Below are 25,754 nucleotides of genomic sequence, written 5' to 3'. Positions count from 1 at the left end.
TTGTGGTTCCTGCTCTGAAGTTTCTGTTCCGTACCGTTGGAGTTTTCAACCTAGCTTTTTCAGACAAGTGGGAGGTGAAAACTATGGGACTTCCTGTTTGCTTCAAAGATTCAAAAGGACTCCTGAAACGTCTTTGCTCATTCCAGGTTGTCTTTGTTTGTTTTTTCCTGTGTTTTTGTATGTGGCTGGAGTAAGCCTTGCACTATCATTGTTTTTGGACAATAAGAACTGTTTTGAGTAACCCTTTTTTTTGTTTAATATAAGTTTGCTGATTAGCACAGCACGTGTGTGTTTGATTTCTTTTCCTTGGACTATTACGCATTGCCTGAGCCAGTCAGGCAGAACACTGTGTATGTTTTTATATGCTACACACATAGAGACACACCTAATTTGACTTTGAGCATGAGTACAGAATGAACAAGTTTATATATATTTTAAAATAAAACAAATATTTCTGAAATTTATTTCTTAATATTATGGCGCTGAGTTATCAACATCATTACATCTATGAAAGCAGGAAAGAAACCTGGTCCATATAGATTTCCACTAGAATTAAGGTATTAATTAAGAACATTTATTCTTAAATTGTTGGCTACTTTTATAAATGAGATTTATATGAAATGCATGTTTTCATCATTTTATGAGTCTACATTACAGTAATAGTGATTGAAATTGGGTCTTACATATTGGTTAATATGTAATATACATTTAATATCCTTGTTAAATGTATATACTAAAATTTTAATTGTGACATTATCACAGAGATTACTGAACATATTTCCTTTTTCTGATTCATCCTCATCTATACAGATTTTTTAAAGGAAGTCATGCATCTCTTAATATTAGACTATTAGTACATAAACTTAATATATGAGAAAATGTATTCGACTATGGTCACTGCTTTAGACGTAGAAAAAGCTTTTGATGTGTGCTCATTAATTTTTTTAAACATATCTATTAACTAGGTTAGACTGCGGAATTTAAATTACTCAGCTTCATAGAATCCATTAAAATATACTATATGTAGTGGCTTTGAAAGTAGAAAAAAAGATGTATATATATTTTTTCTACTATCTTGCCTGCAGGAACTATCCCTATGGAAAACAGCTGATCCAGCCAAACTGCAGTGGCTTTTCAAATATTTTCTACATGCAAAATCTCTCATAGTAGATAGCATATTGTTACTATTAATTATGATAATAGGTAGATGGCCAGTACATTTGCTTGAGCAATGTTAATGGATAACTTATTTACTCCTGGCTTAAGGATGTGGACAAGATACTTGGAGTTATTATCTGCTCATGAGATCAACTCTAGTAGCATTTGTGTATTACTTTTGTTACAGTATTTTTAATTTCATTTTCCTGCTTTCATACACCCACTGAAGAATTAATGTTTTCCTAAATATTTTTGCAAATATGATGAAAATTATTAAGCTATAATTCTTCCACTGACTGTATGGTTTTGACCCAGGGATAGGTTGACTTATTTCTTTTTGTCAATGTTGTTTGGTAAATACATTCCATGTATATAGGTTTTCCATATAATTTCTCTCCACCCCAAATTAAGAGATTGTAAAGTTATAAAACGGGGAGTTTATATATGTAGGTTTTCCATGACGCAAAACAACAGGAAGATCTCCCCCCCCACACGTAAGAGTTTTTATTGGCAATTTTCACTTTTATCGCTTAAATACGCAAACTACTATAACAAGAAAAAAATATTTCTATAAAACGTGTAGAAAAAAAATACACACAAGAAATAGAAGGAAAAAACCATCCAAAGAAAACCCAAATAAACTTTAATACTGATACGTTTTTAAACAGCAAATTACACTTTATTCATAAAGAATTGCGTTAATCAGACTATCGTTATGTGATCAAGATTCAGATAAAGTTTATAAATGAGCACATCTTTAATACATTGTTTAAAAGCAAAAATTACACTGCCAATTTGTTCCATTGGAAATGGATCTCTTTTTTTTGCTCTCAGGTAAAAAAAAGAATACTTATTTCTTATACACAGGAATATCTTTGACAATAATCACATCTGTATTATCAATCTTCAGTGCTGTATGTAATGCTTAGGCAAATCTTAATTCCGTATCTCCCTTTTGACAAAGTGCCCCCAAATATCCCTCATAATCTTCAGTGCTGTATGTAATGCTTAGGCAAATCTTAATTCCGTATCTCCCTTTTGACAAAGTGCCCCCAAATATCCCTCATATTTCTTAATATCACAAATCTTGTTTTTATTCTTTAAATCACCAATTTATACAAATTATACCTCCTCATCCAAATCCAAAACATTTTCTAATAAGTTAACAACTTTAAAAAATATATTTTCATCAGAATCCCCTGGGAGTGCTATAAATGTCAATTATTTTCCTCTCTCAATGCCAATACTAGTCGAGTTCTATTGTCCAGTTTCTTTCTAATTCTTTTTCTGCAACCTCTCTCTCTTTACTCTCCAGAATTGCAACTTTGTCATTGCTTTATGTCCCCAGATACTTGTTTTTACAGAGCTCTTTTCTTGGACCAGGGCAGTTACAATTCTTGGGCTAACAGGATGCACAATAAGCCTTTCCCGCTGGAATGAGCAGACTGGACTAGCCCCTTTGAAGTGAGATGTTCTTCATATGCTCTGGACCCATGCCATAAAGGGCTTTAAAAGTGATAACTAATACCTTGAATTGAAGCTGACGTTAAGAGTGGTGTCACATGTACCATCAGAGGTGCTTCCAGAACTCTCTGCACCATTTCATTCTATTCCAGTTGTTATCAAGGTTGAACAGCTTTTGAACCATTTAAGTATTACTGCTTTCAACTTACCAAAGAACTGGGGAGGATAAAAGAATGCAGATGCTTTTGAGGAAGACCGTGAGAGCCAAGATCCCACCGAGGACATTGATGCAGTTATCCAACAGAGAAGTGAACTGTTCTCAAAATGAAAGAACAATTCATAATTGGACAATGTGACCAAACTGGGGTTGGGAGAAGGAGCCATTGTTTAACTATACAGTCATTGTACAGGAAAAATCAGAGTTGGTTTTGATTCTTCAGTGTCGAATCGTTGTATCCAATAAAGTTTTGCTTTTGGGATTTTCTTGAGTTTACTAGTCAGACCGTTGACATTTGTAGTTTCTGGATACTATTCAAGGGTACAGTGTTCCCTCGATTTTCACGGGTTTGAACTTCGCGAAACGTCTATACCACGGTTTTTCAAAAATATTAATTAAAAAATACTTTGCGGTTTTTTTCCCTATACCACGGTTTTTCCCGCCCGATGACGTCATATGTCATTACCAAACTTTCGTTTCCCTTTAAAAAACATTTTTTTAAATAAACTTTGTTAAGTGAATCACTGGACAGCCAACAGCCCACAGGTATAGAGGTAGCTGATGAGGAAGAGGAGGAACAGCTGGGTCCAGTGCCTGATGCATGGATGTGCAGAAGAAGGCAGAGAAGTGGAAATTGGTGGTCCAATCCTTGGGATGGAAGAGCCCCTACTGCTAGAGAAGCCCCATACTAGCTCTGGGGATAAAAGGCAGGGGGTGGAGATGAATAGATGTGGCAGACAACTATTCATCTCCCCTCTGGACAGATTTGTTAGCCTGTGGTGAGAAAGGAACTTATTTACTGCGGCTGCTGCCGCTTCTAATAATCCTAATCATTAACTTCAGAGGGTTTGTCGTGTTTGGGGAGCTGGTTAGAACAAATTCCATCTCTACATTTCTATCCAGAGCCTCTTAACCATGTGACAGATATGTACTGGGGAGGGGGGTAACTAAAAAACTGGGGAAAGTTTTAAACAAACAATGATGCCTACTTAATTCTAAATCTTACCACTATAATTATTTATCTTCTCACAATTTCTGTAAACTCCTTTTCCATTTCTTGCCCTTTTCTTTTATAAGGTGGTTTGAATTGCTACATCTTTGTAAACTACCAGGTCTTTGGCTGTTATGCTATTCGGCATGTCTGGATTTCATGAAGTCCATTCACCTTTCAATTGCGTGTGTTTCTGAGTTTGCGTCGGGTTTTTTTCACATTTACAGTCACTGTCCAAAACCAACTTTGTCCTGCTGTTCTGCGATTTCTTCCTCTTTCGATTATCTTTCTCTTTTCCAGCATTCCGCTATATAAGTGTGATCTCCTCTCTTGAAGCAGAAAGCAAACTCCTTTTATAATTGGTGCATAGGTGCGGTTCAGCTAATTTAGTTGCAGATAGTACTTGTTTAGTTGTCCCAACTGGGATCAACAATTGTCATTAAGCAAAGTAATTGCTAACTGAAAATTCAACTGTGCATATGTTCTTACTTAAATTCCCTTTGCTGTAAAGACCCACGAAACTCTTAAATGCAAGGATTGATTGCAACGTTGGTTTTTCATAACTGTAACCACAAATGGTCGCTAAACAAGGCAGTCACTAAATGGGAAGTACCTCTACTTCAAACTCCCAGAAGGAAAGACAGAAAGAAAGAAAGAAAGAAAGGAGGGAGGGAGGGAGGGAGGGAGGGAAGGAAGGAAGGAAGGAAGGAAGGAAGGAAGGGAGAGAGATATGGGATTAGGTGACCATCTTTCCATGGACGAAATGAATTATTTCTTCCAGCTTTAATGGACTATCTCAGTGCACAATTTTCATTTTTTTATTCTCTTCGTAGTTGATCCGCTGTATAACTTCCTTGAAGCCTGATATAAAGTCTGAATATTTTTTTTCTGTATATGTTTCACATCGTTGGCAGGTCTGTGAATCTGTATTCTTCAAAAATGAAAGATTGGGGAAAGTACAGTAAGCAACGTGCGGAAGCAAAGACATATACCTGTATGTATGTGACATCTATTACAGCTAGAGTGAATTTTTCTTTAAATCTGCAGCATGAGATCCAAAACCATCTCTGTGAGTAGATGGCTCCAGAGAAATACATGTAGTCCTCAACTTATGACCAGAATTGAGCCTAACATTTCTGATGTTAAACAAGATATTTGTTAAGTGAATTTTTCCCCACTTCATGACCTTCCTTGCCTCAGTTGTTAAGTGAATCACTGCAGTTGATAAGTTAATAACCTGGTTGTTAAGTGAATCTGGCTTCCCATTGACTCTGCTTGTCAGAAATTTAGAAAATGTGATCACATGGCCTTGGGATTCAGCAATGGTCATAATTAATAACCAAGTGTCAAGCATCTGAATTTTGATCACAAGGCCATGGGGATGCTGCAAAGGCTGCAACTGTGAAAAATGGCTGGAAGGCACTTTTTTCAGTGCCATTGTAATCTAGAATGGTTACTAAATGAGCTACTGTAAGTGGAGGACTACCTGTATCAAAATCTTGAAATTCCATATTAGCAGAGTTCAGTGATGAGGTTTTTCTTTCTCTTTCACAGTATTGCAACAAATAGACAATACATTTCACAGCTGTCAACATATACTGTATATGTATATATGTGTGTGTGTGTATTTACATTTATATTAAATATAAATATTTATATTTATATTTATATATGTGATTGTTTGTATGTGTGTGTGTGTGTATACACACACACATGCACATACACACGCACACACACATACATACAAATATATATATATATATATATACACACACACACACACACACACACACACACACACATATATATATATATATATGTCACATGTTTTTTGCTGAATTTGAACATTAAGGGAGACTAGGATAGATCTATTTCCCTTATTTTGGCCTCATCAGCTAGCCATACCCACTGGGACTTGAACCTGCAACCTTTGCCTTGTAAGGTAGAGAATTATCCTCTAGGCTACAGTATCCAATCCCTTCATCTCTGCACCAGGGAAGGGTTACATATTTTTGTGTCGAATCACCCTGGTGTATTGAAGGAACATCACAGCTCCTTATTTGCCTCTCGGCCCAACCCAGGGCCATTTCCAAGGCAGTTAATTTTATTGACAGCCGACAATTCTATCTGTATGTTTCACATGTTTTTTGCTGAATTTGGAAAATTAAGGGAGACTAGGATAGATCTATTTCGGCCTTATTTTGGCCTCATCAGCTAGCCATACCCACTGGGACTTGAACCTGCAACCTTTGCCTTGTAAGGCAGAGAATTATCCTCTAGGCTACAGTATCCAATATATATAAAACTTGTTTTCTATCGAATCACAGAAAACAAACATATGGCTCTTTCCTGGTACAAGCTAAGGTCTAGAGGTTAAAACCACAGTCTTGCAAGGCAGAAGTTTGCAGGTTCAAATCCCTGTAAGAGTATGGCTAACTAACGAGAACATAATAAGCTTGAAATAGATCTATACTAGTCTCCCTTCCTTTTCACTTATCAGCAAAAATATATTACATGTATATGTATATGTACATGTATATGTATATGTATGTGTGTATATATATTTGTAGATTCAATCTTACATGGGAAAATACCCGAATACACCAAGACGTGTATATGTGTGTGTGTGTGTGTGTGTTTTCATAGATTTTCAGGGGTTTCTGTATGTAGATTGTTCTGAGTTCGGGTTTTACTCCGTGTAATATTTTGAGGGTAAATCATCCTGGTATATTGAAGGAACATCACACACACACACATACACACACATTTATATGGACCTACATATATGTAAAATCATAGATTTTTGTAGTTTTTGTAGATTTCATGGGTATAGATATGTAGGTCTTGGTGTATTTGGGTCTTTTCCCATATAAGATTATGTTGTTTTGAGGTGTTGGAAAAGGGAGGAAGTTTTTGCTTTTTTTCTGACTGTGTTTTTGTGTTCTGCGATGCGTCCAAGATCTTGCATGGGATCTTACACCATAGTTATGCACAATCTTACACGGGAAAAGACCCGAATACACCAAGATCTACATCCACACATTTATATACATATGTGTGTGCGCGCGCGTGCGTGCGCGCGTGTTTGTTGAAAAAATATTCATTTTCATTATCAGCAAAAATATCTTATATATATATATCTATTTTCATCTTATAGCGATTTGCAACCTACAAAGAATTTAAAGCTAAATGTTTATGCTTGCCTAGTTTCTTAGAGGTTCTTAAACTCCTTTAGCCATTCTTTTGCAATTTACAGTGATCCCTCGATTTTCGCGGGTTCAAACTTCACGAAACGTCTATACCACGGTTTTTCAAAAAATATTAATTAAAAAATACTCCACGGGTTTTTTTTTCTATACCACGGTTTTTCCCACCCAATGATGTCATACATCATCACCAAGAGTCACTTCTCTCTCTCTTTCTCTCTCTTTCCTGTCATTCTCTGCTTCGATCATTTTCTCATTTCTCTTTTTTTCTCCCCCTTTTCCTATCATTTCTCTCTCTCTCTCTACCTTCCACTCTCCCCGCCTCTTGCTCTCTCTCTTTCTCTCTTTCTCCCTCTCTCTCCCTCTCTCCTTTCTATCTCGCTCTGTCTGTTGCTCTCTCTCTGTGAGAACGCCTGCCCCGCCTCTCCTGCAGCCCCCTCGCTGACAGCTGGGATGAAAGCGCTCTCAGCTAAGGGATTGTGAGAGGGGCAGGGCGGGCATTCTCAAAGCTCCCCGCCCCCAACTTCAAGCCCGGCTCCTTGTGCAGCCTTGGAAAAGGGTGCGCGGGGGTAGTTTTTGGCTGTCCATAGCCAAAAATGGTGGTTTTACTTCTGCATCTCTACTTCGTGGAAATTCGACTTTCACGGGCAGTCTGGGAACGCAACCCCCGTGAAAACTGAGGGATCACTGTACTCCTATTATCAATTTAAATCAATCCCGAGACCCTCTTAAAACAGAGTTGTATTTTGTCCATGAACCAAATATAGTCTGAAGTCCTTTTAGTTAATGTGTTAAGTAGTACAGAAATGTTAGAAGGAAAGGATTATGGGAGCAAGATATTTTAACTCACAATTCACTTCAGTGCTATTCAATCCAAATATATATCACCTTTGCAAAAGGAAAAAATTGCTGCCCCCACTCTGTTCCTTGTGAAAAATATCTGTTCTCCTTCTCCATGGAGAGTCTGCTCTGTTGCATCACAGAGAGAGAAGAGGAAGCAGAAAATGTGATGTGCACAATTGAGTTGTGAAGCCACTCTTTCACAGTGCTCCAACTATCAGCTTCCAGACAGAGGGCAGACAGATTTAATCAATGTCTTTTATCAAGTGAGATCTTCAGCTCATAGCAAAAGGCAGGTGGATTATCTCAAACCTCCCCTTGGTGTTATAGAGAACAATGGTTTGTTTGTTTTTTTTAAAAAGCAAGGGCTGAATCTGGGGATCAAGAATGAGAAGGAAAAATGGCACGCAATCTATCTTTGCAGAAACCTCAGAATTAACTGACTAGAGTCTTTTGGCTTCAGCTATTAAATATAGATAATACACTAGTATTTCATGTACAGTGATACCTCATCTTACAAATGCCTCGTCATATAAACTTTTCAAGATACAAACCCGGGGTTTAAGATTTTTTTGCCTCTTCTTACAAACTATTTTCACCTTACAAACCCACCGCCGCCGCTGGGATGCCCCACCTCTGGACTTCCGTTGCCAGCGAAGCACCCATTTTTGCGCTGCTGGGATTCCCCTGAGGCTCCCCTCCATGGGAAACCCCACCTCCGGACTTCCGTGTTTTTGTGATGCTGCAAGGGAGTCCCAGCAGGGGAATCCCAGCAGCGCAAAAACGGGCACTTCACTGGCAACAGAAGTCCAGAGGTGGGGTTTCCCAGCGAGGGGAGCCTCAGTGAAATCGCAGCATTGCAAAAACACAGAAGTCCGGAGGTGGGGTTTCCCATGGAGGGGAGCCTCAGGGGAATCCCAGCAGCGCAAAAACGAGCGCTTCGGCTGGCAAAAGGGGTGAATTTTGGGCTTGCACGCATTAATCGCTTTTCCATTGATTCCTATGGGAAGCATTGTTTCGTCTTACAAACTTTTCACCTTAAGAACCTTGTCCCGGAACCAATTAAGTTTGTAAGACAAGGTATCACTGTACTTTGTTTGAAGCGGAATGTATTCATTCAAACTGGACTCATTCCATGCAATGCACCCAAAGCTTTGAATCAAACTAAGATATGCAACTTCTTGTATAAATTACATTTTTCAGTTTTTGAACCATGCCAATTTTCTCTGGTTTACTGTAACGGTTTTACTGTAATAACACCAGGTTGTTACAGTAAAACTTTCCTAACTCTGTTTTCCTTCCAAGAACAATAGAAATCTTTATCTTTCCATCTCCAACCTGAGATATAAGCAGGATGCCGTAACATCCTGCTCTTATGAATCAAAGTAAAGACTCTCTGTGAACTTTGTTATTTGCAAGAAAAAGGCCAATGTAAAGGGAACATTCTCAGCTTCCTTGGAAATGGCAAAGATCATAACTTTATCTCAGATGTGTGGCATTCAGAAATGCCTTCTGAAAAATTTAAGTTGTGCTAGGTGTGCCTACAACATACAATATTTTTCGGAGTATAAGATGCAGCGGAGTATGAGACACCCCTTAATTTGGGGGGAAGAAAACAAGGACAAAAGTCATTCTGCCTTTGCCTATCAGCATCAGGATCAGCAGTACCCTTACTTCCACTTGGATTTAGATAACAGGGCAGCACAAATCTTTTTATTCATTTAAAACAAACCTTATCGCCCTGTGGGCATTTAACTGGAGTGGGTGGGGTGGGGGATAATTTTCATGGGGGAAGAAGAGAGACTTGGCGCCAGAGGCTCCACTCCTTCTGCTACCATCTCATAAACACTGCGCCTTTGCTCCCTTGGTTGGAACCGGAATCCTGAAGCGGGACATCAGGACGCATTTGGTGAAGGGGGCACTGCATGAGAGGCCTAAGGCAAAGTGGGTACCAGCAGGTTGAACGGAGCCTGCTGTGCCATGGGGGAATCCCCTACCCCAGTGATGGTGAACTTTTTTTTCCTTGGGTGCCGAAAAAGAGTGTGTAAATGCTATCGCAAATGCGCGAGTGCCCTAACCCAGTGTACCAGGTGTGCCGTGGGGAAATTAGGGAATGCTACAAAACCCGCCCAAGGCCGTGCTTTCTTAACAACTCCCCTCAAGCGGTAGTGGCAGCTGGCATGTCCAACCGCTTTTCAGAAAGGGGAAACGAAAGGCCGAGCCGCGGGAAAAGGGAGACATGGGATTCAGGAGGTGTGCGTGATTGACAGGGGTGCAGCTCAATAGGCGTGTGGCGGTCCCCCTCAGCTTTCCCACCCCTCTCCAACCATGGGCAGGGGTGGAACAATGGGAGGAAAAGGAGATGGAAGCAGGAAAATGGCAGCGCTGTTGACAGCAGCGCCGTTGGCAGCAGCAGCGGCTTTAGCGGTGGCTTCGGGCGGCGGCGGCTCATGGCAGGGCTTGGCACCCACAACCCACTTCCCCGTGCTGCTCCTACTTGCGATTCTTTCATCCCTGCGTGAGTCCCAGGCGTGTCGTATTGGGCGGCTGTGGAGCTGGGGCGGGGGGACAACAGAGGGGAGCGTAGATGGAAGGAGAGGCTACTTCCTCCTTGGAGACCCGCCACCCTCTTAGCCAGACTCGGTGTGTGCCGGAGGTAGAGGAGGAAGACCAGCACTAGTTTGCCTGGGGTGCCATGGGGAGGAAAAAGAAGAGTGCCAGGCTGGCCGCTGGACAAAAGGCGAAAGGAGCAGAGGGCAATGCTGCTTTTGTAGGATGGATTGAAGGGCTGGATAGAATGGAATGGTGGAATAGAATAGAATAGAATAGAATAGAATAGAATTCTATATGGATATTTGACATTTTTATTTTTATAACAGGTCCCCACAGAGGGTGGTATACAATGCATCACAATGTTATCTATATTGTATATGGCCTCCTAAAGGGTCAACTCCCCCCAGAGATTAGAACGGCCCCCACCCTCCTTGTCTTTCGCAAATTACTCAAGACCCACCTTTATCGCCAGGCAAGGGGGAATTAAGATATTCCTTCCCCCTAGGCCATTACAAGTTATGCATGGTATGTTTGTGTGTATGTTTGGTTTTATAATAAGGGTTTTTAGTTGTTTTATTAATTGGATTGTTACATGCTGTTTTTTATCATTGTTGTTAGCCGCCCCGAGTCTATGGAGAGGGGCGGCATACAAATCCAATAAATAATAATAATAATAATAATAATAATAATAATAATAATAATAATAATAATCTTCTTAAAGATCTCAAATCTCTATATGCACCATTAAAACAGACCCCCTAAACCCAGATGACACTATATGTGTAATATGTACTGTATTAGAGTGTCATTTTGTGTCATTTTGGTTGGTGGTGTGCCCCAGGATTTTGTAAATTTAAAAAATGTGCCGCAGTTGAAAATCACTGACCTAACCCATAATTCAATGCCTGGGGAGGATGAAAACAGCTTCCCCCATCCCCCCCAGAGGCCCTCTGAAGGCCGGAAACAGCCTGTTTCCCAACTTCTGGTAGGTCCGGTAGGCTCATGGTTTTTTTATTTATTTATTTTATTTATTGGATTAGTATGCCGCCCCTCTCTGTAAACTCGAGGCGGCTAACAACAATGATAAAAACAACATGTAACAATCCAATCCAATATTAAAATAACTAAAAAAAAACCTTATTATAAAAACCAAACAAAGATACAGACATACCATGCATAGAATTGTAAAGGCCTAGGGGGAAAGAATATCTCAGTTCCCCCATGCCTGACGGCAGAGGTAGGTTTTAAGAAGCTTACGAAAGGCGAGGAGGGTGGGGGCAATTCTAATCTCTGGGGGGAGTTGGTTCCAAAGGGCCGGGGCCGCCACAGAGAAGGCTCTTCCCCTGGGTCCCGCCAAACAACATTGTTTAGTTGAAGGGACCCGGAGAAGGCCCACTCTGTGGGACCTAATTGGTCGGTGGGATTCGTGCAGCAGAAGGTGTTTTCCCTCCCCAGGCTCCAAAGTTTTCTCTGGAGCCAGGGAAGGGTAAAAACAGCCTCCCCCATCCCCCAGGAGGTTTTCTGGAAGACAAAACGCCCTCCTAGAGCCCCTGTGCGAGCCAAAAACCAGCTGGCTGGCACACAGATGCACGTTGGAGCTGAGCTAGGGCAATGGCTGGCGTGCCTGCAGATATGGCTCCATGTGCCACCTGTGGCACCCGTGCCATAAGTTCGCCATCACTGCCCTACCCTTTGCCTCCCCCCCTCCTCCGCCGGCTGCTCTGTCTTTCTCTATGCATGATGGGGAAGGGCCAGCATGGGAACCTGGGTGACATTTTTTTCTTATACCTACTGGGCCAGTATCTTTGTGATATACTCAATGAATGTTTAAAAAATGGTTTACTGGACTATTGGTCTTTATATGCTTCTACTCCTGTTGCCATTAAAGGTCCATCCAACTTGCTATGTATGTTTTCATTCAAGGGCACTTTTAGCATTCCATGTATGTGTGTTTGTGGGGGGAAAGAAGTACAGTAGTCCCTCGCTATACCGCGCTTCACCTACTGCGGCTTCACTTCATCGCGGGTTTCTGAGGAAGTCGATCGACAGATTTAAACAGCCCGCCGAACTCGATCGGCAGGTTTTTCAAAAAAAAAAATAATCTAAAATTGTAAATACTGTATTTAAATACTGTATCTAAAATAAATACTGTGTGGGAAGGGTTTATAAACACTTAAAACAATGAAAACTTACCAAACAATCACAATATAAATACTTAAATAAGTACTATCAGTCGATAAATTCCCCATTGCGGATTTCACCTATCGCGGCCAGGTCTGGAACGTAACACCAGCGATAGGTGAGGGACTACTGTATCTTTTACTAACATATTGAGCAATTTTTTAAATGAATAGAAGATTTTACAAACTCCTTGTACACCATTTCAGTGCAATGCGTACTTTAACCCAGGTTGGACTTACCGTGGATAAAAAACTTCTAACAGTTCTGATTATACGCTCCACACTATAATGAAATTTTGGATCCACAAATTTAGATTCATATGACACTACTTGCATCTCAAGTTGAAAGCATTTGATCACTGATAGATTACAATGACTCTATGAAAAAAACGAAATAAAAATCAACACATGTGTATAAATAAATGTTTCTGGCCTCATTCAGACATTACATCTTTCAATCATTTTTATTATGCTCCCTTCTTGCTTACAGAAGTGGAGACGTTGCGTGTGATGCTATGTATTGATTATAATGGTGCACAAAGTCTGAAAAGATCAAAGTTCAGTTTTTCACTTATCTTTTAAATGTTCTTAAGTTACAGTGTACAATTACACGGAATGGACTTTAACTATAAACATTTATTAATGAAACCAATTCAGTCTGGACATTATATTCTACAGTTATATATGATTGAAATAAAATATACTGGCTGCCGTTTAATTAATTAATTTTAATTAATTACAATCTGATAAATCTGCTGCCGTAGCTCGTAAATTCCCCTAAGTGGTAGTTCTAAAGTTTGGATGTGGTTGCTGAATTTTTTATAATTTATTATTATTAATAATTTATTAGATTTGTATGCCGCCCCCTCTCCAACCACATCTATTTCTCTTATAACTAGGACAGACAAAATTGCTTATGAAAATAATCTAAACAGGCTGACAGATGTACAGAGAAAAACTAGGACCATAAACAAATCAATAAATAGTGGTTTCGACAAATAAGCAGCAGTCTCTTGAAAGACACTTCCAATTAATAATCTGATTCTCACAAGTTTTAAAATATTTTCAAAGAATATCTCCTAGAACAGTGATGGCGAATCTATGGCAGGGGTGTCACAGGTGGCACGCGGGGCCATATCTGGTGGCACTCGAGCTGTTGCCCTAACTCAGCTCCAATCTGCATGTGTGGGTCCTATTCTTTTTAATATGTTTGTGAGTGACATAGGAAAAGGTTTGGTAGGGAAGGTTTGCCTATTTGCCGATGACTCTAAAGTGTGCAATAGGGTTGATATTCCTGGAGGCGTCTGTAATATGGTAAATGATTTAGCTTTACTAGATAAATGGTCAAAGCAATGGAAACTGCAGTTTAATGTTTCCAAATGTAAAATAATGCACTTGGGGAAAAGGAATCCTCAATCTGAGTATGGTATTGGCAGTTCTGTGTTAGCAAAAACTTCAGAAGAAAAGGATTTTGGGGTAGTGATTTCTGACAGTCTCAAAATGGGTGAACAGTGCAGTCAGGCAGTAGGGAAAGCAAGTAGGATGCTTGGCTGCATAGCTAGAGGTATAACAAGCAGGAAGAGGGAGATTGTGATCCCCTTATATAGAGCGCTGGTGAGACCACATTTGGAATACTGTGTTCAGTTCTGGAGACCTCACCTACAAAAAGATATTGACAAAATTGAACGGGTCCAAAGACGGGCTACAAGAATGGTGGAAGGTCTTAAGCATAAAACGTATCAGGAAGGACTTAATGAACTCAATCTGTATAGTCTGGAGGACAGAAGGAAAAGGGTGGACATGATTGAAACATTTAAATATGTTAAAGGGTTAAATAAGGTCCAGGAGGGAAGTGTTTTTAATGGGAAAGAGAACACAAGAACAAGGGGACACAATCTGAAGCTAGTTGGGGGAAAGATCAAAAGCAACGTGAGAAAATATTATTTTACTGAAAGAGTAGTAGATCCTTGGAACAAACTTCCAGCAGACGTGGTTGGTAAATCCACAGTAACTGAATTTAAACATGCCTGGGATAAACATAGATCCATCCTAAGATAAAATACTAAAAGGTTGGTGAATTGCAGATCTTAAATTGTCTAGAATATATTTTAAGAACTATTCAAACTTCTGATAGATCGGGGTGGCACATCTGGTAGTGTGCTGTACTGCAGACCACTGAAGCTGACTGAAGATCTGTAGGTCAGTGGTTCAAATCTCATCACCGGCTCAAGGTTGACTCAGCCTTCCATCCTTCCGAGGTGGGTAAAATGAGGACCCGGATTGTGGGGGCAATAGCCTAGCTCTGTTAAAAAGTGCTATTGCTAACATGTTGTAAGCCGCCCTGACTCTAAGGAGAAGGGCGGCATAAAAATTGAATAAATAAATAAATAAATAAAAATAAAATACTCACGGGGTAATTTAAATCTGCAGTATATAAATAGGCATCGATCTAAAAAAAGAAAATTGTTATGTAATCAGCAGTTTTAAAGCATATTTGTCCTCAAAGCATAAGATTAAAATCATTTAATAATTGCCTTGCATCTTAAGAACATTAAGCATTTGGAGAGGATGATTTGGGAACTTTTGAAATTAACAGCAAAATCTAATTTTTCCAAACAATGTACATAGTGTAAGGTAAAGGGTTTGTATTTCAACAAATCTGCTTTGCAATATTTGTAGAATCAAAGTTTAAACGTGATTGTGGAAAAAGTATTCTTTCGTATATCTTTTCAGAATTACAAATGCTTTAAACTTTAAAATGTCTTCAAGAGAATATAAAATAGAAAGGTGCAAAAACTAAAATCAGTCATTGCAGATACAGTGTTCCCTCGATTTCCGCGGGGGATGCGTTCCGAGACCACCAGCGAAAGTCGAATTTCCGCAAAGTAGAGATGTGGAAGTAAATACAGTGTTCCCTCGATTTCCGCGGGGGATGCGTTCCGAGACCACCAGCGAAAGTCGAATTTACGCGAAGTAGAGATGCGGAAGTAAATACAGTGATCCCTCGATTTTCGTGATCTCGATCTTTGCGAAACGCTATATCGCGATTTTTCAAAAAATATTAATTAAAAATATTTTCCCACCCGATGACGTCACTCTCTTCCTTTCTCATCTTTCTTTCTCTCTCTCTTTCTCTATCTTGCTTCTTCCTCTCTCACACTCTCTTCCTCCCTCTCTCATCTCTTTCTTTCCTTCTCTCTCTTTCTCTATCTCTCCCCCTCTTGCTCTCGAGTGGCGGGCGGCGGGCGAGCGGCGGGTGAGCGGCGGGTGGGCAGCAGCGAGGAGCCGAATATCGGGGTTTCCCCTTTGCGTGGGCGGTGGGGAAGACCCAGGGAAGGTTCCTTCGGCCGATCTGCTCGGCAGCGCCGCAGCAGCGAGGAGCCGAAGATCGGGGTTTCCCCTTTGCGTGGGCGGCGGGGAAACCAGATCTTCGGCTCCTCGCTGCTGCGGTGCTGCCGAGCAGATCAGCTGCTGGGCGGCGGAAGGAACCTTCCCTGGGTCTTCCCATGTGCGGAAGTAAAAACACCATCTGCGCATGCCATGGAAAAAAAGGGTGTGCATGCGCAGATGGTGTTTTTACTTCCGTACCACTATATCGCGAAAAATCGATTATCGCGAGGGGTCTTGGAACGGAACCCTCGCGATAATCGAGGGATCACTGTACACCATTTTTGGCTATGGACAGTATCACAAGCCTTCCCTTAGCACTTTAAACCCCTAAATTACCATTTCCCATTCCCTTAACAACCATTTACTCACCATTATTACTGGTACTCACCATTGAATAAGACACTTAGTGATCCTGATATTTATAAACATAATTATTTATTAACAATAATTATTTTTTTTGTTATTTATTTGCAAAAATTATTAGTTTGGCGATGACATATGACGTCATTGGGTGGGAAAAACCATGGTATAGGAAAAAACCGCGAAGTATTTTTTAATTAATATTTTTTGAAAAACCGTGGCATAGGCTGTTCGCGAAGTTCAAACCCGCGGAAATCGAGGGAACACTGTATACTCAAATATTATCAAGAAATAACTCAAAGGTATTTTTTCAAAAGGGACTGGACTTCCTTTGAAGATGTTTCACTTTTCATCCAAGAAGCTTCTTCAGTTCTCACTGAATGGTGGAGAACGGAATTAAAAAAAAACACTTTTGGGTCAACCATGATCTGGCTGCCTAAGAATCTCCATAGACAGGAAATAAGTTAAAATAGTACCAATAAATTTGACTTTTCATTATGCGGGCATTGTATTCATTTCTATTTTAAGTTACCTCAGACTTGACTTTAATCTTTTCCAAGTCCTTTAGCACGGCTCCCAAACGCTCGATGGCTTGTATACATAGTAGATATAAGCTTGTTTGAAACAGAAGAGTTAACACAATAAAACTATCAGAATACTTCAATGATATGATAACAGGAGTAAATGATTTTTAAATCATTAACCATAAATAAACACATATGATCTCTAATACACTGTGAAATTGTATGTTAAGTTCATAGAAGGATTATTCCAGCCCCAGTATTTTGTATATATAATATACATGCTTCTGAGATGCTTGTTTGCCTTGATATTTTTGCCCATAGCATGCTTCTAAGATGCTTATAACTGGCGCGGGTGGAGGGTATTGGGGGAAAATATGATATAGGGCAGGATACATTTGAGGGAAGAACAGCATCAAGAAAACAGTACACGTTGGAACATATTGCAAATGTGCATTTTATTGCACAATTTATACATTACAGATATGTGCAAAGGGATGGATACCATCACACACACACACACACACACATATATATATATATGTCACATGTTTTTTGCTGAATTTGAAAATTAAGGGAGACTAGGATAGATCTATTTCGGCCTTATTTTGGCCTCATCAGCTAGCCATACCCACTGGGACTTGAACCTGCAACCTTTGCCTTGTAAGGCCGAGAATTATCCTCTAGGCTACAGTATCCAATCCCTTCAGCTCTGCACCAGAGAAGGGTTACATATTTTTGTGTCGAATATATACACACAGTATATGTGTGTGTGTGTGTGTATATATATCCCTTAATTTTCAAATTCAGCAAAAGGATGTGACATTATATATACAGTATATAATTTGAAAATTAAGTGAAATAAATCTATAACAAGCTCCCTTCCATTTCACTTATCAGCAAAGATAGATAGATAGATAGATAGATAGATAGATAGATAGATAGATAGATAGATAGATAGATAGATAGATAGATACCGTAGTTAGATAGATATATATAGAGATAGATAGATACCGTAGTTAGATAGGTAGGTAGGTAGGTAGGTAGGTAGATAGGTAGGTAGACAGACAGACAGACAGACAGACAGACAGATAGATACCATAGATAGATAGATAGATAGATAGATAGATAGATAGATAGATAGATAGAGATAGATAGAGATAGATAGATCGATAGATAGATAGATAGACAGACAGATAGACAGATAGATACCCTAGTTAGATAGATAGATAGATAGAGAGAGAGAGAGAGAGAGAGAGATACCCTAGTTAGAGAGAGAGAGAGAGAGAGAGATACCCTAGTTAGATAGATGATGATAGATAGATAGATAGATAGATAGATAGATAGATAGATAGATAGATAGATACCCTAGTTAGATAGATAGATAGATAGATAGATAGATAGATAGATAGATAGATAGATAGACAGACAGACAGACAGATAGAGATATAGATATAGATATAGATATAGATATAGATATAGATATAGATATAGAGATATAGATATAGAGATATAGATATAGAGATATAGATATAGATATATAGATATAGATATAGATATATAGATATAGATATAGATATACAGTGGTACCTCAAGATACGAACCCCTCGTCTTACGAACAACTCGTGATACGAACCCGGGGTTCAGCAAAATTTTGCCTCTTCTTACGAACTTTTTTCGAGTTACGAACCGGCGTTCGGAGACTGCTGGGAAGCCGCGCGGCTGTTTTAAAAGGTAACAGCCGGGCGGCGGGACTTCCCAGAAGCCTCCCGAACGCCGGTTCGTAACTCGAAAAAAGTTCGTAAGAAGAGGCAAAATTTTGCTGAACCCCGGGTTCGGTTCGGGAGGTTGCTGGGAAGCCCCCCAGGGCGGCTGCGACCTTTTAAAACACCCGCGCCGCTTCGCAGCTGTCTCCCGAAGCCGAACGCGGAGGTTCGGCTTTAGCGTTCGGCTTCAGGAGACAGATGGGAAGCGGCGCAGGTGTTTTAAAAGGTCGCAGCCGGCCTGGGGGGCTCGCCAGCATCCCCCGAACCCCGAACTTTTGCCGAACTTCCGGGTTTGGGGTTCGGGGGGGTGCTGGCAAGCCCCCCAGGCCGTCTGCGACCTTTTAAAACACCCGCGCCGCTTCGCAGCTGTCTCCTGAAGCCGAACGCGGAAGTTCGGCTTTAGCGTTCGGCTTCAGGAGACAGATGGGAAGCGGCGCAGGTGTTTTAAAAGGTCGCAGCCGGCCTGGGGGGCTCGCCAGCATCCCCCGAACCCCGAACCTTTGCCGAACTTCCGGGTTTGGGGTTCGGGGGGGTGCTGGCAAGCCCCCCAGGCCGTCTGCGACCTTTTAAAACACCCGCGCCGCTTCGCAGCTGTCTCCTGAAGCCGAACGCGGAAGTTCGGCTTTAGCGTTCGGCTTCAGGAGACAGCTGGAAGCGGTGCGGGTGTTTTAAAAGGTCGCAGCCGGCCTGGGGGGCTTGCCAGCACCCCCCCCGAACCCTGAACTTTTGCCGAACTTCTGGGTTCGGGGTTCGGGGGGGGTGCTGGCAAGCCCCCCAGGCCGGCTGCGACCTTTTAAAACACCCACGCCGCTTCGCAGCAGTCTCCTGAAGCCGAACGCGGAAGTTCGGCTTTGCCGTTCGGCTTCAGGAGACAGATGGGAAGCGGCGCGGCTCTTTTAAAAGGTCGCAGCCGGCCTGGGGGGCTTCCCAGCACCCCCCCGAACCCCGAACCCGGGTTCGTGGGGGTGCTGGGAAGCCCCCCAGGCCGGCTGTCACCTTTTAAAACAGCCGCTCGGCTTCCCAGCAGTCGCCGAACGCCGTTTTTTGGCGGGGGTTTTTTGGTTGCACGGATTAATTGACTTTACATTGTTTCCTATGGGAAACAATGTTTCGTCTTACGAACCTTTCGTCTTACGAACCTCCTCCTTGCACCAATTAAGTTCGTATCATGAGGTATTACTGTATAGATATAGATATAGAGATATAGAGATATAGATATAGATATAGATATAGATATAGATATAGATATATAGATATAGATATATAGATATATAGATATAGGTATAGATATAGATATAGATATAGATATAGATACAGATATATAGATATAGAGATAGAGATATAGATATAGATATATAGATATAGATATATAGATATAGATATATAGATATAGATATGTGCAGTTTCCTTGACTCACCTAAAAATAAGGTAAAAAACCAGAAGTTTATTTTTTACATTTTCAGGAAACTGAAGAAGGGATTTCAGCACAGCATCAGAGACCATGATTCCTTTCTGAAATATTTCTTGCCCCCATACTGGATGAGAATTAACAAGCGGTGAGGAATACAATCCTTATCGGTTTATCCTAGATGCTGCATGTGTTGAAAAATATTACAAATTTAAACATATTATATAACGTTTATTATATAAATATTACATGATAAAAAACAGATACAGTGATACCTTGTCTTACGAACCCCTCTTCATGCGAACTTTTCGTGATACGAACCCGGTGTTTACGATTTTTTTTTGTCTCTTTTTCTGAACTATTTTCACCTTACGAACCCGAGCCGCCGTCGCTGGAATGCCCCGAAGCGCTGGGATTTCCCTGGGAATCCCCGCCTCTGAACTTCCGTTGCCAGCCAAAGCACTGGGATTTCCCTGAGGCTCCGTTTGCTGGGATTCCCTTCATTTCATCTTTATAGTAGGATATTTTTTCTTCCAAATAATTAACTGAAAAATCTACTGAAAAGTAATAAGTGGACAAGAGTTTGGAAGGGTTGAAGAAACTCAAGCATAAATAATTTTGAAGGCTAGCCAATTTGAAAGGGAGCGTTCAGAATGCAAGCCCGGTTAAATTCCAGTTATCATTTATCTTGAATTATCTCTGCCGTGTTTTTCTCTGTTTCTGATTTTTCTGATCATTCCAGTGCAACCAATTTTTCTCTATTCACCATACCATGCTATTTTTCCTTCCTATGTATTTGTCTGGGTGCAAGTGATTTCTACAGATGTGTGAGACTGTTTGATACACAAAGACAGGGAATCAACTAGAGATCGAATTCAGCAGGTTCTGTCAGGGGGAAGTGGTAGCAGCAATTTGGACTGGTTTGCCAAACTGGTAAATACTACCACTGGGTAGCCCCACCCCTACCTGCCTGATCGATGCTTGCCCCACCCACTCGATTCTTGCCCTGATCACCCACTCAATGCTCACCCCGCCCATCCCTCTCTTTCCTATAGGTTTCCTTCACCATGCAGCCCAGCTAATCGCCAAACATACCATGCATAAATTATATAGGCCCAGGGGGAAAGGAATATCTTAATTCCCCCATGTCTGACGACAGAGGTGGGTTTTAAGGAGCTTACGAAAGGCGAGGAGGGTTGCGGATCCTAACATGATATGGCAGCCACAGAGGGTGGGGGCAATTCTGATCTCTGGGGGGAGCTGGTTCCAGAGGGTCGGGGAAAGAAAGAGAAAAAGAAAGAAAAAGAAAGAGGAAGGAAGGGAGAGAGAGAGAGAAAAAGAAAGAAAAAGAAAGAGGAAGGAAGGGAGAGAGAGAGAGAAAGAAAGAAAGAAAGAAAGAAAGAAAGAAAGAAAGAAAGAAAGAAAGAGACAGGAAGGAAGAAGAGGAAGGAAGCACCACAAACCCTGCCACTAGATGGAGCTTCAGAAGATACATTGAAACAGCACAGCAATTTAGGGCTAGAAGATATCTCGGAGGTCATCTAGTCCAACCCCGCTGCTGCAGCAGGAAATCTTACATTGTCTGGATTATTTTGGTGCCTCTAACACAGAGGAAAATTGCCAGAAAAGAGGAGTTTACTAGGACAAGGCTGCCATGCAGAGGAAGGCAGAGATAGTCCCTGACTTATGATCACAATTGAGCCAAAATTTGGTTTCTAAGTAAGACCATTGTTAAGTGAGTTTCACCACATTTTACTCAATCCATGACATTTCCTGGCTCTAACAGTCATACGTAAGCTAGGGAAGAAAATCTGAAGGCATGCATAATGTTCTAATGTACAGAAGTTATGGTTAAATATACTGCTCAAAAATAAATAAATAAAGGGAACACTCACCCTAGATCTGAATGAATGAAATATTCTCATTGAATACTTTGTTCTGTACAAAGATGAATGTGCACAACAGCATGTGAAATTGATTGTCAATCAGTGTTGCTTCCTAAGTGAACAGTTTGATTTCACAGAAGTTTGGTTTACTTGGAGTTATATTGTGTTGTTTAAGTGTCCCCTTTATTTTTTTGAGCAGTGCATGTGGCAGAAAGTGAACTCTGGGTGTGTTTTTCCAAATGCAATAAGTGAGGTTGAATGTATAGTTTTAGAAGAGTTCTCTCTCTGTGCGTGTACATACATACACATACAGTATATATAGTAGATAATGTATATTTTTCTGTACCTGTGTGTAATATGTATTCGTATACACATATGGCATATATACATAGGATTAAGTAGTATATTTTGGATGTTTAGTAGTAGTAAATAGACAGGGAAATTGTATCTCATTGAGCCCTTTGAGGCGAGGAAAGGCCAGGCACTCTAACCCTGACTCTTGACATGAGTGACATCAAGTTGGTCACGCCCACCCAGTCACACGCCCACCCAGAAAACCCCACCCAGTCACATGACTGCAAAGCCATTCCCACCTAGTCACATGACTGCCAAACCACTCCCACCAGTCACATTATGACAAAGCCATGCCCACGATCACATGACCCTCAAGCTATGCCAACAAAATAAGCCACACCCATGGAGTGGTAGTAAACATATTTGTAACCCACTCCTGAGCTGGGGGGTAAATCAGCTGTCCCGTTGATTGAGGAGGGGTTTGTTTTTCCCAGGCTTGAATAGCTTCTCTGGCTATTTTTGTGACAGCAGATCCAACAACCTCATTATGTATTGTCTTCTGGATTACTTATTAACTGGGGAAGCATAACTACATTTAATAGCGCCCTCTTCAAGCTTAAAGATCAAAGGAACATCTACTCACGCATAAAGTAACTACCTAAATATTGGGAGGAAATAAGATCGCTGACTTCAATAATGCTACTGAGAAATTCTGGGCGTTCAAATCCACTTAGTTTAAATTGTCAAAGCTAAGAAACCCTGAATTTAAGAGCCTAGAACTTGGCAAGCATTAGCAGGGCCTTTTCTGCAATGGCTCCACTGACTGCTAGTCTCCAAAAGGACCCTCAAAATTCATGTATTAATCTTAATCTTCCCTTCAGTTGTTTCTTAAAAATAATCATTGCATAATCTTTGCTTCAAACCTTCTCTGAAAGACATCAAAATTAATTCACAGTGCAACATTCCATATCTAAGAACTTAATCCCTATATTTTAATATATATTTATAATTGTAATTTACCCAGTCACATTTTATGGCTACGAAAAAAATATTTTTAAGCCTGAATTTTGAATTCATCTTCTGCTTGCTCTTATACAACAGCTGCCACCCAGCCACCACATACACTCAAAGTGAATCATTCAGTGTTATTAAAAATCTGTGAGTTGTACTTTTATTTAAAACATGAAAAGCCAGCTCTGTTCAAATCAGGAAAACCAAGCCCATGAAATCTGGTCAAAGTAACCCAATGCAGTAACTACTAGCTGCATCGTTGCAAGGACTTCTCTTTTTTTAGCACAATTTGTTTTTGAAAGTCACCGACCAGATCGGAAACTTTACTAATGGGAACAGGGAATGCCAAAATCAGCAGAAATAAGAGGGAGGGAGAGAGGAGCAACGACAATAGAAGCCAGGACTCTGCGAGAATACCCTATGCTACCAGATTTACAATCCTAGGTTTTGAAAGCTTAGAACTACATCGCCTTAAACACGACCTAAGCATAGCCTATTTGACCCCTATGACAATCATTAAGTGTCGTACCACATGCTTCTTGCCAAATGTATATTTTATTTTATGTACGCTGAGAGCATATGCACCAAGACAAATTCCTTGTGTGTCCAATCACACTTGGCCAATAAAATTCTATTCTATTCTTCCTGTCAACGACTACTTCAGCTTCAACCACAACAACACTCAAGCGCACAACAGATACAAACTTAAAGTGAACCGCTCTAAACTTGACTGCAGGAAATACATTAGTAACAGAGTAGTTGATGCATGGAACTCACTACCAGACTTTGTAGTACAGAAGTCTTCAAACTGGGCAAGTTTAAGACTTGTGGACTTCAACTCCCAGAATTCTCCAGCCAGTAGCTGGCTGGAGAATTCTGGGAGTTGAAGTCCACAAGTCTTAAACTTGCCCAGTTTGAAGACCTCTGCGTATCATCTAACCTCCAAAACTTTATCTTTAGACCAGGGGTAGGCAAAGTTGGCTCTTTTATGACTTATGGACTTCAACTCCCAGAATTCCTGTGCGATGCTAGCTCAGGAATTCTGGGAGTTGAAGTCCAAATATCTTCAAGTTGCCAAGGTTGGGAAACACTGTTTTAGACTGTTGATTCCTCAGCGGTCAGTAAGGGACGTGCAGAAATGCACCGGAATGCCTTCCGCCCGTCCTTATGTTTCTCTTTAATAGTATCATGCATATAAATATTATTATATCTTCGTATACCACCAATACGTATAATAATAATAATAATAATAATAATTCAGAAATACAGCATAGTGATCTCGTTTGCTGTGTTGTATTGACATAATAATAATATAATATATAATATTATATTATTTTATTTATTTATTTTGTCAAATACACAATGAGGGTTTTAGTGGGTATATATCTATATACACATAGTAAAATACATGATGAAGGTTATAGAGGAGATACTCATAGTAAAATATATCTATGAAAGAAAAGAAGATATACAATAGAATGTATCAATGAAAGAATAGAAGAAAGGAATAGGAGAAATAGGAGAGCAATAGGACAGGGGACTGAAGGCACTCTAGTGCAGTGTTTCCCAACCTTGGCAACTTGAAGATATCTGGACTTCAACTCCCAGAAGTCCCCAGCCAGCATTCCCTGGCTGGGGAATTCTGGGAGTTGAAGTCCACATATCTTCAAGTTACCAAGGTTGGGAAACACTGCTCTAGTGCACTTGTACTCGCCCCTTTATATTTATAATTTATAATAATATAAATAATAATAATTTATTAGACTTGTATGCCGCCCTTCTCCGAAGACTCGGAGCGCAGTTTGTTTATTATATTTTAGAAATCTTGAGGGGCGGAATGCGGGGAGGGGAAAAAAGAATGAAAAAGAGGCAACGGATGGCAAATTAGCGACGTTGCACACGGCACCTTGATTTTTTTTTTTAACATCAGAGTCACGCAAAGGCTTGGACCCACCAATCCCTTAAAGCGACTGCCCGCCACCCTTAATGGAGGCGGCCGTATCCCATGGGAACTTGCTTCTTTCTATGTGCACCAAAACCACCCGTCTTCCTGCTTCCTCTTCCCGCCCAGTCAAAGGGGCCAAGAATAAGAAAAGCCACGGCCCCGCAATTGTGGTGCCGCTGCCCTGAGGCCGCCTGACCCGCACTGGCCACGCCCTTCGCCGCCGCGCCAAAGGGGGACACGCGTGAGGGGGAAAAAATAATAAAAATAAACAGAAGGCGATACCTGTCAGCAGCAACCTCGGCGACTAACGGCGAGTCCACAGCACCCGGGTCCGCTCGCTCGACACAGGGCATTAAAAAAAAAGGGGGAAGGAAAGGCAGGGAGGAGACGACCGAACCCAGCCCCGTTTGGGCCGCCGGCTTGCACGCAAGCGAGTCCCCCGGCGCCGGGTGGAGGGAAAGGCTTGGTGGAGAGGTTCCGAAGCGTGGAGAATCGGGAGGCGCCACGTGCCGCCACATAATAAACAGCACCAATTCCGCCCCCCCCCCCCCCCGCTCCGCCCCA

The 25,754-nt window shown here is 40.9% G+C and overlaps 1 protein-coding gene across 3 annotated transcripts; it reads right to left on the bottom strand.

Moving 5' to 3' along the window:
• Positions 1–1,778: 1,778 nt before the first annotated feature.
• IL15 (interleukin 15) lies at positions 1,779–25,754 on the bottom strand. Of its 3 annotated transcripts, XM_070756646.1 has the most exons (6): positions 25,473–25,754; positions 20,064–20,238; positions 16,892–16,973; positions 15,020–15,058; positions 12,850–12,987; positions 1,779–4,761 (listed from the first exon to the last, which is right to left on the bottom strand). In XM_070756646.1, the coding sequence occupies exons 2-6, from the start codon at positions 20,147–20,149 to the stop codon at positions 4,627–4,629; spliced, it is 480 nt and encodes a 159-aa protein (XP_070612747.1). In that variant the 5' UTR covers positions 20,150–20,238; positions 25,473–25,754; the 3' UTR covers positions 1,779–4,626. The 3 variants fall into 3 exon arrangements, with proteins under 3 accessions (XP_070612747.1, XP_070612744.1, XP_070612746.1); XM_070756643.1 differs by lacking the exon at positions 20,064–20,238 and having other exon boundaries at positions 25,473–25,712; XM_070756645.1 differs by lacking the exons at positions 12,850–12,987; positions 20,064–20,238 and having other exon boundaries at positions 25,473–25,712.

This window comes from Erythrolamprus reginae, chromosome 7 (genome assembly GCF_031021105.1).
Source record: "Erythrolamprus reginae isolate rEryReg1 chromosome 7, rEryReg1.hap1, whole genome shotgun sequence".
Classification (NCBI taxonomy): Eukaryota; Metazoa; Chordata; class Lepidosauria; order Squamata; family Dipsadidae; genus Erythrolamprus; species Erythrolamprus reginae.
This window is presented reverse-complemented; position numbering and strand designations above follow the sequence as displayed.

Bases quoted from the DNA above. Each gene is read 5' to 3' on its own strand.
- IL15 (XM_070756643.1), bottom strand. From the start codon at position 25,708: ATGTGGCGGCACGTGGCGCCTCCCGATTCTCCACGCTTCGGAACCTCT. The intron at 16,974-25,472 runs GTATCGCCTTCT...GTTTCAAACAAG, and splicing joins GCCGAGGTTGCTGCTGACAG to CTTATATCTACTATGTATAC. The intron at 4,762-12,849 runs GTAAGTCCAACC...TCATTTTTGAAG, and splicing joins TTAGAAGTTTTTTATCCACG to AATACAGATTCACAGACCTG.